This window comes from Clavelina lepadiformis, chromosome 2 (genome assembly GCF_947623445.1).
Source record: "Clavelina lepadiformis chromosome 2, kaClaLepa1.1, whole genome shotgun sequence".
Lineage (NCBI taxonomy): Eukaryota > Metazoa > Chordata > Ascidiacea > Aplousobranchia > Clavelinidae > Clavelina > Clavelina lepadiformis.
Genome location: NC_135241.1, coordinates 15,718,767 through 15,733,637, shown reverse-complemented (window position 1 = coordinate 15,733,637; position 14,871 = coordinate 15,718,767). Strand labels below are relative to the sequence as shown.

The 14,871-nt window shown below is 36.6% G+C and overlaps 1 protein-coding gene across 2 annotated transcripts; it reads left to right on the top strand.

Annotated features, from left to right (window-relative positions):
• Positions 1 to 1,509: 1,509 nt before the first annotated feature.
• On the top strand, positions 1,510 to 14,131 carry LOC143445990 (TIMELESS-interacting protein-like). 2 transcript variants are annotated; one of them, XM_076945417.1, is made up of 7 exons: positions 1,511 to 1,719; positions 2,834 to 2,927; positions 4,481 to 4,556; positions 11,782 to 11,904; positions 12,701 to 12,773; positions 13,232 to 13,336; positions 13,572 to 14,102. In XM_076945417.1, the coding sequence occupies exons 1-7, from the start codon at positions 1,617 to 1,619 to the stop codon at positions 13,595 to 13,597; spliced, it is 600 nt and encodes a 199-aa protein (XP_076801532.1). In that variant the 5' UTR covers positions 1,511 to 1,616; the 3' UTR covers positions 13,598 to 14,102. The 2 variants fall into 2 exon arrangements, with proteins under 2 accessions (XP_076801533.1, XP_076801532.1); XM_076945418.1 differs by lacking the exon at positions 11,782 to 11,904 and having other exon boundaries at positions 1,510 to 1,719; positions 13,572 to 14,131.
• Positions 14,132 to 14,871: the final 740 nt, after the last annotated feature.

The following is a 14,871-nucleotide window of genomic DNA, read 5'->3' as shown; positions in this document are numbered from 1 at the left end:
AGATTGGTCTTAAGTTAGCGTAACAACAATTTTGATAACTAATGTACACGTGAGATGCTGAGAACATACAGCATTGATTCACCAAATTTCATCAGAAAAAGTTTGTTTATAAATTAATGACTTCAGTTACCTTGTAATTTGTAGTACCTTTAAAGTTTACACTTGCCTGGGAATATCCTTAACTTTTTTGAGTATATACTTTTTGAAACTATAAAACTATGAACAATGTGCATGAATACAGTTAACTCTTTGCGTAACATCTCAAAACTGATAATGCAGAAATGCTGCATAATTCATATTTACAATTATAAGTAAAACTATAAATCCAAATTGTTATTCCTATTGGCAAGCTGATAACATTTTTATTCATTTACAATACACTAACGCCAAGATAGTTATTTCCTTACGATAGGGATAGGTGCTAGCAGGCATAAGATAGTATCAGAGAGGGGCACGAGCACACTAAGATTTTTTTGAGGAGTGTGAGCACAATCCTATTTTAGGGCTATCCGCTCGTCACTCTTTTCTTGCACAAACAACACTAGAAAAGCACAAAATAGAAAAAAGTAAACTAAGTTACATTGCAAATATAATTTTTTTAGACTGCTTTGTGACTAATTCTATGCTGTGAAAAAATGAAGACTGCTTTGAGACTAACTTAAGGCAATTAACAAGTAACCACTTGACATGATTATGGTGATAATAGGGCAGATACCTTTGTATTGCTGAAAAGAGCGGGAATGGCAAAAAGAGCGCGCTGTTTTTCTCAGCGAGGAGCATGAGCAACGCTCTTTTAAAAAGAGCGGTTGCCCACTACAAAGTAGGCTTAGATGCCATTTTGTGAAAAGTAACCCAAGAACTTCATTTGTTCATTCATTTTGTTTTTTTTTGTCATGAGCAGGGCAAAAATAATAAGTGTTGCAATTAGATAATATTATGCTTTAATAAACGGGAAAAGCCTAAAAAGCTTAAAACATGCATTAGAAACGATGGTATATGGATTTACTGGGCCAACTAGCATGGTCACTACATTTATGAAAAACAGAGGTTATAGTCAAACTACATTTCATATAAAACCTTTCTTGTTTCATTTTATATTAATTATTATTAAGTTCCTTAGGGCCACCATTTTCTGTGAAGCTGTCACAATATGTGTTTTCTTTCAACTGTGTTGCTTGCCATTGTTTTGCAAGGCACTGCATGGTCAAGCATTAAATAAAGCAACTGGTTTTTGGTGTGTCAACAAACACTGTGGACACGTCAAAAACCAGGTGCCCAGTGGGCATCCATTCAGCTGAACTTCAGTTGCCCAATCTGAAATCTGGGTGGCCGGGTACTTGTTAAAATTGTGCGGTGCTTTCCAAAACATGATCTTTTTGCCTGTATCATAAAAGGTGTGAAAGATATCATAATCTTTCTACTTTTTTGGTTGTATTGTGTCCAACAAGTTTTATTTGTAGTTGCTTGCAGTATAATTGAATGGCTTCCAAGTTTGGTGCTTTTTTGCATACTTATAAATTTCATCAACAGCTTCCATTTTTCTCATTTATTTTGGTCATAATTTAGCTTTATTGGTTGAATTGTTTTTTGTGTTTGCTGTATTTGTTGTTAGCAACATGGATGAAGATATATTTGCAGATGGTGATAATGCAGAAATTCAGCAAAGGCTACAAGCACCTCCAATTCCTGGTGAAGCAGAGAATGGAGCGCTTCAAGAAGGTAACAGTTTTGTCAAACTTGTAACTGTAAGTTGCTTTTAGTAATGCAAAGTTTTTAAATTAGCATTGTGTTCTGCTAACTGGGTGTGTTGTTCGGGGTTTTGAACAGTTTTTAATTACTGGTTTATCGATTATTCACTAATTTGACTCCATTGATAGCGCATTCATTAACCCCTGATAGCCAGTTAAGCATCACAGCACCACATTGTCAATGACTTAAATAATCATTTATTATAGTTTCTAAACGAAACGGTTACTGTTTTCAGAGCACAGAATAAAGCTCCATTCGGTAGACTGCAAATTACAGACTGTCATGTCAGACTAACGCATTGAGCGCTGTAGTACGAATGACGTAAATCGGAAGTAATCAAAACTAGGTCGTGTATGCTAAACACGGTCAAAATATAGTACAGCGCTTGTTGATAAACACACGAAATAGAACACAAATAACATTATAATAACATCAGATCTGCATGAGAATTCCGTAGGAATAAAGGCTAATTACGACAATTAGCACAGTGTCATATATCAGTTTTTACAAAACGTGCAAGTACATACAATATTAATTTAACACAACTTTTTTAATGGTATTTTTTATGACTGGAAATTGTTTACGATTACAGTTTATAACAATAATTGGGACTCAAGTGAAACATTATTTTTAAATGCTTATAATAGTTGTTGCTAGTTACAAGATTGGCCATCTACTAACAGTAGTTAGTTAAGAGACCACATGTGGGAATTTCTTATTCACATTTGTGTCAGCGGTACAGTCCTGGTAACCCACACTTGAGTCAGAATCTATCATTTGAGAAATGCTTGGTTAGGTTGAAAGCAATTTGTTTAAATTTTACTTTCACAATATGCAATTGACTGTTAGCTGTGTCAATCAAAAATTTACATGTTGTTTTTTTTTGACGAAACAAACTTAATATATCACCATTGTACAATCTACCTACATAACTGCATGCTTAATTTTTCTCTTTCGTAATGTTGTAAATATATTTGCACATAGTCCAGATAACAACATGTATGATGCTGTTCATAAAAAGGCTGCTAAAGTTCCAGACATTGTTGTTGTTATTTGTAAAAGATTTGTTATTTAACTTTTTTAGAAGATGCAGCGCTTGCTGAACTGGAAGATGTTCCTATGGCTTCATCTAAAAAGCGAAAATCTATTAACAGAGGCCCTAAATTGGATGCCAAAAGGTGACAAAGATCTAGTAGCTGGAATGTATTTGACTAACAAAAAACCTTGATTAACTAAATATCTGTTAGAATAAGAGCCCTTAGTGGCTTTACAACACAAACCAACTCACTTATTTTAGAGACTATATATTAATATATCAGTGTCATCTAAGTTCTACGCCCAATGCACAAACAAAAACAAACTTACAAGAAAAATTAAATAAGGAACTTGAAAACAGGGTTGTATGATTACTAAACACTGTAAATATATGAGGAGATAGATGAGGGAAGACAAATAAAGGTTTTGGTTATGGATTCGATGCGGTTGTAGAACAGGAGGTCAAGGATCTTGAATGGGATGAACAGAAGAGATATAGGATGATAGCTCTTTAGGTCACCTAGCGTCTGTTAAGGCTTTGGTATTGTGACTGCAAGATCTCTTCTTCAGTTTTTGATTATTTTATTATGGCTCAAGCAGAATTGTAGGAAGCTACACAACTGATACTTCATGGCAGTTCTAGCACGGAGTATGAGCTTAGGGCCTTGCTTGGTTATGTTTGCTAAATGGTGACAACAAACTTCTGGAAAGAGAACTTGCCAGAGGTCTTTTTTGCCGTCAGGTGTTTCTACTCTCCGCAGGTCAGACACTTTCTATATCCTTTGTCACAAGTCAAGATCATCAGCAGTATCAAGTGTGACCAATGTTGGGACTGTGGGAACATCTCAAGCACATATCTCAATAACTAGGAGCAAGTTAAAAATAATATGCTCACTCACTAAATTCTGAACCAATCCTGTCTAGCATGGCTACTAGATTTCTAGAATTGAATTACAAGAGGATGGCAAGTATTTACTAACCAAAAGATTCAGATAAAAACTTTGGTGAAATATTCTAGATTCTAGCTAGAAGTAAGCTTAGTATAGCATTCAGAAACAAATATGATTATATAACATAACACAGTACACAACCAACCAGTCCTGAAAGAAAAGCTACTTAGTTAACTGTTATTGTGTCACAGTAGTAAGACTTAACAGTAAATACTAACTAGTGCTAATATTTACTATTAAAATTTACAGGCTACTGTATAGTGATGTATAAATTCTAATCAAAGATTAAATACATTAGACTAATGATTGTTTTTGAACTACTAGACCCATATGTTATGGAATTTAACACCATGTGTAAGTTTCCATAAAGTTATATAACTAAAATATCCCAAAGCGGTTGCCTACAATCACATGGAAATTAATTATTAGACCTCTTTCATGATGTTACCTTGTACCATTTCATGATGTTGTTAAGCACTGGTGGTAGCGGCAGTGTCAGTAATTTGGTAATGTTGTAAACAGTGCCATGTTTAGTTTATCCAGTAGTGTAGTAGCGTTAATGTGTACAAAAAGTACTGAAAAAATACCCAATTATCTTTTTGAAACAACGCTGAATATCGCTATTGTCAATATCTACTTATGAGTACAGTTTTGTTTGAGATTCTGTATCAATATATAAGCAGTACTTCTGACAATAGGGTTCTGTTCAGCTCAGAATGTTTTTATTGTTCATTGTATTTTTCCAGGCTTCTTGGATTGCGTGGTTTGCCTGACATACCCAAATACTTTGAAGATGTACAATTACAAGGAAAGGGCCATGAAGTAGGTGTATCATGCTCTTTTAGCTATATGCTTTGATTATATTATACCAGACAGTTTTACACCTTAATTCTTAATTTTTACATTTGTTGGTGTTTTTGTTGTTTTTGTACCAAGTACCGGTACTGTTTCACACGATGTTTTGTCCAGTTTAAACACTGCAATTCTGAATCTTTAAAAATCTTCCTAAATATTTATAATGTTGAGAAAAGCTGGGGTTATTTTCTAGAAAAACAAAATTGATTGTCTTGATGCAACATTAAAAAAATGTAATCAGATGTGGGGTGTCCTAACAGTATAGATGTTAACAGTATTACTGCAGATGATGCAACTATACAAGTACTGAGAGAAAATATTTTGCTTACACCAAAGCTTAACCCTAGTGTAGCACCTTGTGCCACAAATTAGAAAATAAGTTTACAAATGTCGCAATGGAATTGATGATTTTTTTTGTATTATATTTCAAGTTGTAAAGGGTTAAGTGTTTGATGGGAGGACCATAAACTTTTATCTTTATGACTCATCAAGGCTGCACTTCTTTCTTGCTGGCACTCAAAGTAAATAAGCACTTTAATTACTTGTATTAACCAGGGATGTAAATATCAACCTTCAAATACCAGTCAGTTGCGATTAATTGGCAGCTGCTTATTTATATTTTGATCTCTCTCTTTCAAAACAGGCTTTATCCTCTCAGGAGGGTCGTGGCGACAACAGCTCTAGAAGCTCCGGAACATGTCAGGAATGTTTTGCCATGTCTGTCGGTTTGACTAAAGGGACACCTAGCCGTAACCAGACCAAGTCAGTGATGTAGTTGTAACAACTGGTTCTTGGTCAACCCATTGGTCATTTACCAGTTGGTGCAGCAAGAATGACATGGTTTGCAAGTCTTTCCTGGGGCATTCTGGTGACCAAAACATGAGCAAACCATCATAGTTGGGACCTCTCAATTCGAAGAAGTTTAGTAAATCTCAACATTTAGAGATTTACAGATATCTGTGCCACACATTTGATCTAGTAACGTAACTACATAGACTCTTTTTAAAAATTCCATATCTGAAGGCAGCACCTATGAGCGCACTCTTCCAGTCATTATCCAAGTTTCATGACCATTGGAGAGAATTGGAAGGAAAATTGACTTAAAAATTGAGAGCTTTGTGGTCTTAGAAAGCTCTTGCTTCATGACAATCGAACGTTGAAGCTCACGCATGACTGCACTTGCTTAACCAATTTGGGTGTCTGATTTAGTATTCTGCTTTCCATCACTTGTGAATTGCACTTACCTGAACACTTACCTGAACATCTCTACCTGTTTTGGTGTTTCTCTGCACACTTGCAGTGAGCATTGATCGTGATTTCTTGGTAGGCAAAGTACATCAGTTTTCTTTATGCTTATTTTCATCCCGGGCTCATTGCAAACTGTTGCAAATCAATAGAAGATCAGGTTCTGAAGAAGAAAGAAGGACTAGGTCATCTGCAAACGTCGAATGACGGATCCTACTGCTTCCAACCATGATACACTCTTCGCCAAGGCTGTGCCTGTCTATCCAGTTCATGTAAACTATGAAAAGGAGAGGTGACAGCACATACCCCTGGCAAAGTCCAACATCCATTGTGGAAGGTTTTAACTTAACACTGTTCAAACCAACATAAAAGTTTAGGGCAATTGTACATTGATTTAATGACTACTAGTAAGCTACCATCAATACAATACTATCCAGAGCGTATCTCAAGGAACTCGATCAAAATACGCTTTTTCGAGATCATTGAAGTATCTTTTGCATATTCCCTTGACTTTTTGAAAATTTGCTTAAGCGTGAAAATTTGATTTGTTGTGCTCCGACTGGCACGAAAACCACCCCATTTTTCCTCAAGTTGTGTTTTAATTATATCCCAGCATCATTTTTCAAGACATTTGACATACATCTTACCAGGTAGACTAAGCAGATAAATGCCCCGATAATTAGAACATTCCTTCTTGTCACCCTTCTTGTGTATTGGAATGATAACACCTATTTGCCAATCTCTTTGTGTTTTACCTGAACTCCTTGCCACTTGACAAACACAGGTCAGCCAGAGGATTTCTCCTAAGTTCATGGCCTTCAACATTTCAGGCCTGATTTCATCACATCAAGCCGCCTTACCAGCTTTCAGAGGTCTTACAGCTTGGGTAATTCGGCCTCTGAGATTACTTCTCTGAAACATATTTTTTTGTGTCAGTTTGTGTTTCTGTGACAGGTTTCATAGTCCAGTCAATCCGTCTCAAAATAGGGTTTGACCCACCACTAATTGCAAATGTTTTGACCCATACATTTTCTGAAAGCTTACATCATACAGAATAACATACTAAAAATCTGCTGCGAAAAATTTAGTGGAACCCCCTTTTTGGGGGTAAAAACAAAATGGCCGCCATGTGTCCCAAAAATCTTCATTTTAACGTATCTTTTCACCTAATTCATGTAATTTAGTTCTGTAAAAGAGCTCGTTCTATATTTCTGGTACAAGGAATTTATAAACAGACACTGGAAAGTTGAAAAATGAGATAAAAATTTGTCTTAATAAAATTTTATAACATAATTTAAAAATAAAATGGCCGCCATGAGTCTCAAAAATCTTCGTTTTTCCTTATCGTTTAACCTAATTCGCACAATTTAGTTCTGTAAAAGACCTAATTTTATCAAACAATTAATAGTTCAAATCAAGGCATCATCATCAGAGTCAATGTCTTCCACTAGGCCTAATGACGAATTTGAACATAACCCATGACATTCACCACATGCAACTGTACATTCTAAACCAGATTTCCGGCATGTGCATCGAAGTGTAGAACAGCCGGTCTTGCAGTTGCAGACAATCATTTCCAGGAACTGAGATGGAGCTGGAGGTTTGTCTGTCATCACAGGCACCAGACTGCCTTCACTAAAACGCCAACCCCACTGTTACGGTGGCACATCTGTCTCATGACCCAGCCACACCTGCACTTGATGATATACCCTGAGACTGTGAAACCTCGCTGCTGATGACGTGGGAGGAAGAGAACATGGGTCTACTGCAGTCGTACTTCTTGCTGTCTTTCCACAGAAAATTTGATATCTTAGATCGTCAAGATTGTCATCTTGCCTTCCATTGTACATGGCAATTAGAGCCAACTTCCCTGCTTTTACAACATCATTTGCATTTGCAGAGAATGACATGAAAGTTGCTGCAGCTGTTCTGAAGTTTTCATCAGTTCTTAGTTTTGTAACAGCTTTCTGTTTGCCTATTCCAAATACCCTTGAAGTGGTATCACATCCCAACAGTGCATGGGCAAAGAGAAGATTATTTGACACAGTGTCTCCAAGACGTTTTCTGGTGACTGAAATGTTCCAGCACTTTGATGGTTTTTTAGTGCCCTTTTTAGATGCTGTTTGGAACCAGATGTTGTGTGTGGTATTACTGTTCTTGTAATGTATGAGCAAAATCAGAATGTCAGTATCACTTGCTAAAACTACAGTGTCTTGTTGCTGTGCAGATGGCATCGCGGTTTCTACTATCAAGACATCTGCATCTCCTCTGGCATGGTGGACAACACATCCTGCTCTTTCGAGTCTGTCCCCTATCATATGGATTAGTCGCTGTTTATTTTTATGGTTAGCAAGAAAGTCTTCCTTTTTGGTTTGGAGCTTCATTGTTGGATCGAAGATTACTTCAGCCCCAATCCTACCAACAGTTCTTCGGAAGTGAGCACCATCTTTTGTGGAAGGCGAATCTGTGTAACCATCAAACACAACAATACAGGCTCCATATTTGGACATCACATAATCAGTGTACATCTGCATAATTTCATCCCATGCAGCTCCTTTTGTCCAAGGAAGTTTATGGAGCAGGGCACCTCCATCTAGTACATGCTGGACTAAGGGCTTAGATGGTTTTGGAGCAGACTCAATTGATGAAGACCACAAGAAGTCAGCCAAGGAGGCCTTGTTGGCTGGTCTAATGATGGACTTTGATTCAAACAAGGCTGATGGAAATTGACAAAGTTCATACTGGAATACCTCTGGTAGCTGATTCGTTGTTGTGCCGGCACAGACTAAACGTTGAAATAGGAGGATGGGATCAACACTCACTTCCCTGTCCGTGACTTTGACCGATTCTTTTGCACCCATGGTGATGGCTTGGTGTTTCTTTCTGAAGGAATGCTCAGTCACCTTTACTCCAGGCATTAGTGCAAGGATTTTCATACCTACATCCCGTGCTGAGTCACAGTTGACACTGTCATGAGCTGCAATGCCTGTCACTATGCTTCTCAGGCTTGGTGGGCCATCCTTTCAAAATGGATTTCTCACTGTCAAATACTGAATTAGATCTTGAAGATCTTTCATATCTCTGCTCATCCTTGCTGGGGTACTCTCTTTGTGTTGCTCACTGGTGAGAAATTTCACCCCTGTGAACTTTTGCATGGTTTCATTTACTTGGGCGCATGCTGGTGCAGATAGAACCCAGATGAGTTGTTGTGTCTCTGTCAATCCACGCCCCCTTGTAAGTCCACCCCTTGACTTCAGGCTCCTCATTAGACATTGTTCGATTGTCAGGTCAGTCCAGAGACCAGCCCAGCATCTGTCTGTGCGACGAACAACGTGATGTCCTTCCATGAAGTGCTTGTGGACAAGAGGCATCTCACTCTGAAGTTTGGACATCTTGGCTAGGTACAAGTGGATACTTTTCACATAGTGATTGTGACCTGATGCTGCCAAGTACGGAAGCATTTCATACATGGACTGCAGATGCAATGGCCATAAGCCTAGTCGCTCTGCTTTAATGAATTTGCACAGGATTGTGACCATCGAAATGTATTGTAGCCAAAGTCGTGCTGTTCTAAATTCTTTTAGGGTGTCTTTAGTTTGCTGTACTTTCTGTTCTAAGCACTGAAGCACTTCATTCTGATCTAAATCTGATGGAGACACTGCGCCTAATAGTAGTCGTTTCATTAGATGTCTTAACTGAAGAATCAAGTGGTTGTCCTGTTCGTGGTCATCTGAAAAGCACCCATCGGATTCAGGAATATAAGACAAGTTGATATCTAATGCTGACGAGGTTAACAGTGCATTAAGGGCTGCACCCACCAAAAGATGTCTTCTGACTGCGCGACTCACTGCTTTTCCGGACAGCATGTGGACCACTGAATTAGGTGCATAAACTATTTCCAAGAGTTGTTGAAGTCCAGTTCCGTTCATCAAATGTCCAATGCTGCCTAGCTCTGTAAGAGAAAGTGCATTCTGAACGAAGTGAGTGTTGACCATGATCTTCATCTTGATCTTCCTGACGCTTTTTCATTTGTACCAAGAGTGCTTTCGGATTGGTGTAACGTTTTCTGCACTCCACGTGTACAGACTGACCAACAACAATGTTCAGATTTTCTCCTCTCTGTGCACTTGCTTTCACAATTCCGTCAACACCTTTCACTGTCAAAGTCACAGCTGCATCACATTCCAGTATAGAATTCGAGCAAAAAACACATTCATTCATAATGTAGAGATATCAATAAAATTGAACACACTTACAAGAAGGATATACAGTCTTTCCCAGATCATCAGTTATAGAGAATGAGGTCTGTTGCAGAACTAAATTTTTCAGGCAAAGCAGCGCAATTATCACGATAGTTACGTCATAATACAAACGGTAATGTTTGTGAAATATTGATCTGCAAGTTGAAGAAACATGAATATGATCAAACTAGCAAACTTTTTAAGGGTTTATGTTCGATTTACAGTGAGTTATTAACATAGGTCTTTTGCAGAACTAAATTAGATGAAAAGATATGAAAAAATTAAAGATTTTTGGGACTTGTGGAGGCCATTTTATTTTTAAATTGTTATAAATTTTAAAAAGACACGTTTTTGTCTCATATTGCAACTTTCCAATGTCTGTTTTTGGATTCCTGTACCAGAAATATAGAATGAGCTCTTTTACAGACCTAAATTATATGAATTAGGTGAAAAAATATGGAAAAATGAAGATTTTTAGGACACATGGCGGCCATTTTGTTTTTACCCCTAAAAAGGGGGTTCCACTAAATTTTTCGTGGCAGATTTTTAGTAAGTTATTCTGTATGATGTAAGCTTTCAGAAAATGTAAGGGTCGAAACATTTGCAATTAGTGGTGGGTCAAACCCTATTTTGACTGGACTATCAATGGAACTTTAAATTATTCACTTCATTTTCCGAGGATATCATCCTCTATGGTTAGGAGGCCACCCTGTTGATTTTTAACAGACTTTGCAGCATATTATCATTTGCCCCGCAATCTGCAGATGGTTTTCTGGAATACTTTATTAGCTGTTCCGTAGTCGTAGTCCAACTTTTGTCCAAATTACTTCCAGGTCAGCTTTTTGGACTGTTTCACTGCGTGTGCTGCAGCTTTTCATGCATGAGTATACTGTACCAAGCTCACAAAGCAGACTAATACCTGTCATGAAGCCAGGCTTTATAGGCCTCCTTTATTTGCTCAAAAATAGCTTCTTTAACTACTTGGTTCCACCATGGGGTTTTTTTTTCACTATACCTTGGCACACCTAGCCATTTCCGCTCCCAAGCACTGGTAGCAGATGCAAGGATCGCTGATTTAAACAGCATCCATTCCACCTCAATGTCTTCCGTGCGTTCTGAGTCGATAGTCCAGAAGGGAGTATAGCTTGATTACATGGTAAAACAGGTTTTTTGAATTATTGAAATAACACAACAAAGTTTGCATTTAGCATCCACCCTGCAGAATTGTGCATGAAAGTGCAATTGCAATGATACATTTCATGTGAAAGGTACGATGTAATATTGCTGCATACCAAATTTTTTGCCTGGGTTACTGTGAATGTTTACATGTGAGGACAGCAATATAAATGGTCAATTATTGAAATAGATTAGTTGGCCGTAAAGCTATTTTGGAATAATTGGTGCAACTTTAGCAATACCAATATTACCATAATGCAAAGGTATAGTATACTCATAAGCAGATGGTTGATTTGTTTGTACTGCCCTAGGTCCCTTGACTTTTAAAATGATCGAATGTAAAAATTGTGTTTTACTCTTCTCAGAGCAAAACAGTAAGCATGGAGTGCAAATGACCAATTACATCAATACATGAATGATCAAGATTGTACTCCATTTAAAGAGAAACCATCCCTAACGAAAATGTGAACTGTACATTGTGGTAAACCTGCTACCAAACATAAATTCATAAATTTTCATGCTGTTTTTAGATAGAAGATTTAAACTTGATACTCACCAAGCTTGAACACTGGGCTCATCGCCTCTATCCCAAACTCACTTTTGAGGATTGCCTTGAAAAAATTGAAGCACTTGGCCATAAAAAAGAAATACAAGTAAAATAAAAGAAAGTTAGTTTATGGGAAATATTTTAGAAAAGATACCAAGATCGAACAAAGTAAAAACTTGTGGAGAGTGATGCCAACCTTGGAAATGATAATTTTGGACAATACTTTAGTGATAAATACTTTTGGATTTAATTCTTTTATATTACAATGTGAGGCCTTACATACCAAACATTTCATTAGAAAACAAAAAACATGTTTAACTACGTAATGATATGAAGTACAGTCAGACCTTATTAATTCGAACCTCAAACAACCGGAATCCTTACTACCCGACACAAAACTGATGGGAACGAATTTCTTATGCATTTTACCCCTGTGATCCGGAAACTCCTTGTCCAACTCATAACCAGAAGCTTTGGAACAAAAGTGCGAAATCAATAGAAAAACTCCCATGCACCAGATTTCCAAGTGCGGAGTGAAAAAGATTAGTTGTGAATCCAAGTTTATGTGCGTTTAATTAATTATTATCTATGCTCAATGAAAGCAAAAGGGAGATCATTATACAAAAGGATCGTTAAAATCCTTTTTTCATTTTTACAAACGCTTTTTGTAACACTGATTAACTTTTTCCATTTAAAATGCATTAGTGTGCACCAGGTTTAACCCTATCAAATTCTAACAATGACCATTGGGATGTGTTCCCGCTCTACAATATTTTGCCCTGTTATTGTTTTGACTCTGAAAATCTGGATACTTGCTTAAACTGACGAAACAAAGTGGTTCGGATTAACGAGGTCTGACTGTATATAATGTCTAACTAACCTGTTTATACCGTATATGATAGACATGCCTCAAAAAAATTCACATGGGCATGCCAATTATTGATGGAGAAGCACAAAGCACTGTAATTACAGCAGGTATACATTTTATGTGGTATATAGGTTATTTTTTAATTTACCGTGTATCATTGTATTATTCTATGGCTTGCCTAAAATTAAGGGTCTCCATCCCTGATTTTCATCGAACCTGGAAAATTTTAAATCAATCGTGGGAAAAAAGGGATTTTAATAATTACACACAATGATATCAAAACGTTGGCTGGATGTGTGTTGAATTTTCAATATGAACCTTAAGACTTTCAAAAAGGCTGTCATTAATATGATTGTAGTTAGCCAACTCACTTTATCGTTCTTTCTATGGGATTTCTTTGATCTTTGGTTTAATGCAGTTCTTGTTGGCAAAATGCTTGCTAGACCATTGTGTCATAATACCACTCACAAATCTAATTTCACTGATTGCGAAGATTGGAATTTGCGTCCATTTGCAATATATTTTTGACATAACGTTGCTAACTTTTTAACGTGCTATGTTGAAGATGGACCTGCCATGCTAGGCTCTGAAGATGATGGTGACCAAGACATAAGGGAACATTATGATACACTCCAATTCAATGAAGAATTTTCATCAGGCTTTAATCCAGGTACAATACGAATTCATTTAAAATATTTAATTTGATTAATATGGCATTGCAGCAAGGTAAAAATAATCTTTTCAAAAAACTTGCATTAAAAAAGTACTAAAATGAACGGAAGTAAAATAATTAAGAAACAAAAATTGCACTGTATTATTTCACTTCATCTGAAATTGCTTTCAGATTAAACAGAATTTCTGTACAAAGTTAACCAACCATTAACTGTTTAAGTATTATTTTAAAGGAATGGAAAACAGGCTGCCAGATTAAATTCTTCATGTTTGGATCCTTAAGGACACGTGCTTTGATACAGTTACATGAAAAGTAAATCCAAAAGAAAATAACACAAGGATTCATGATTTAAATTGATATCAGCAACATGGGAATTTTACTTTTTTATGTACTTTTTACTATGTACTAAAAGTAATACAAATGTGAGAACAAAGTATTGTGAACCGTGGGCTAGTTAAAGAATAACGCGACCCAGTATCATTTATTTATTATATTTATATACTACAAATTGTATAGCTTGTTTTATTGCATTAAAAATGACTAAAACATTTATACCCAAAACATCAGCAAAATTAAATAATTGCTTGTTTGTTAGCTGAAGTTGTGTTACTCTTCGAATGTATTTGTTATAGACATGTATAGTTTAAAAATTAATCTGTGAATGGTGTCCAGTGGTTGTTAGTTGCAGCAAGGAAGGTTACAGATTGGTAGTGCTGAACATGTTTTGTTCATGTGACTCTTTACTGTTGACCACAGTCTAGTCCAGGCCTGGCCAACCCGCGGCTCTTTCGTTCATATTGAACCTCTGAAAGAGAGCACATTTTACCCATTTTAGGCAGATAAATAATACAGAAAAGTAATCTCTACTGGTTAATGTTCAATTGATATTTGCTAAATAATGACTGATTACATCAGATTTCGACCCAGAATAAAGATAGTGCAACTGAAACAATATCTGATGCAGTAATATGACGTAATAAGAAAAAGCGTCATAACTCATAATGTGTATCATGTGGCTCTTTGCGGTTAACACAGTAAGAAGTGAGGCTCTTAGTCTCTGACTGGTTGGCCACCCCTGGTCTAGTCTAAACAATCAAACTTCTCTGACTACTATTGCAATAAATAAGGCATAATGCTCGGATCAATATAAAATCGGCTTGGTCAACTTGAGTTTTTAGCCTGTGCCATTAAGTAGAATGTCCACAAAGTCTGAAAACAAATTATGTTAATTTTTTTGTCTAAGATTTTGTGGACATCCTTGACTGCGGAAGCTTGTAAACTCCCTTCTTTGATGTTTTGAAGTGTAATTTACTGTTAATGGTGGAATATACCCATGATACCATGGCTGATCACTAAGCATGGCGTTGACATTTTATAAACCCCATAGCATACTTCTAAAACCTCTCTATATGCATGAGAATTGGTTGAGAAAACGAATGCTATTCATTTAAACTGAAATTTTAAATTAAAATTTGAAGCTTTCAGTACATAATACCAAATTTTAGAATATGTAAGCTAATCTTTGTCTGTAG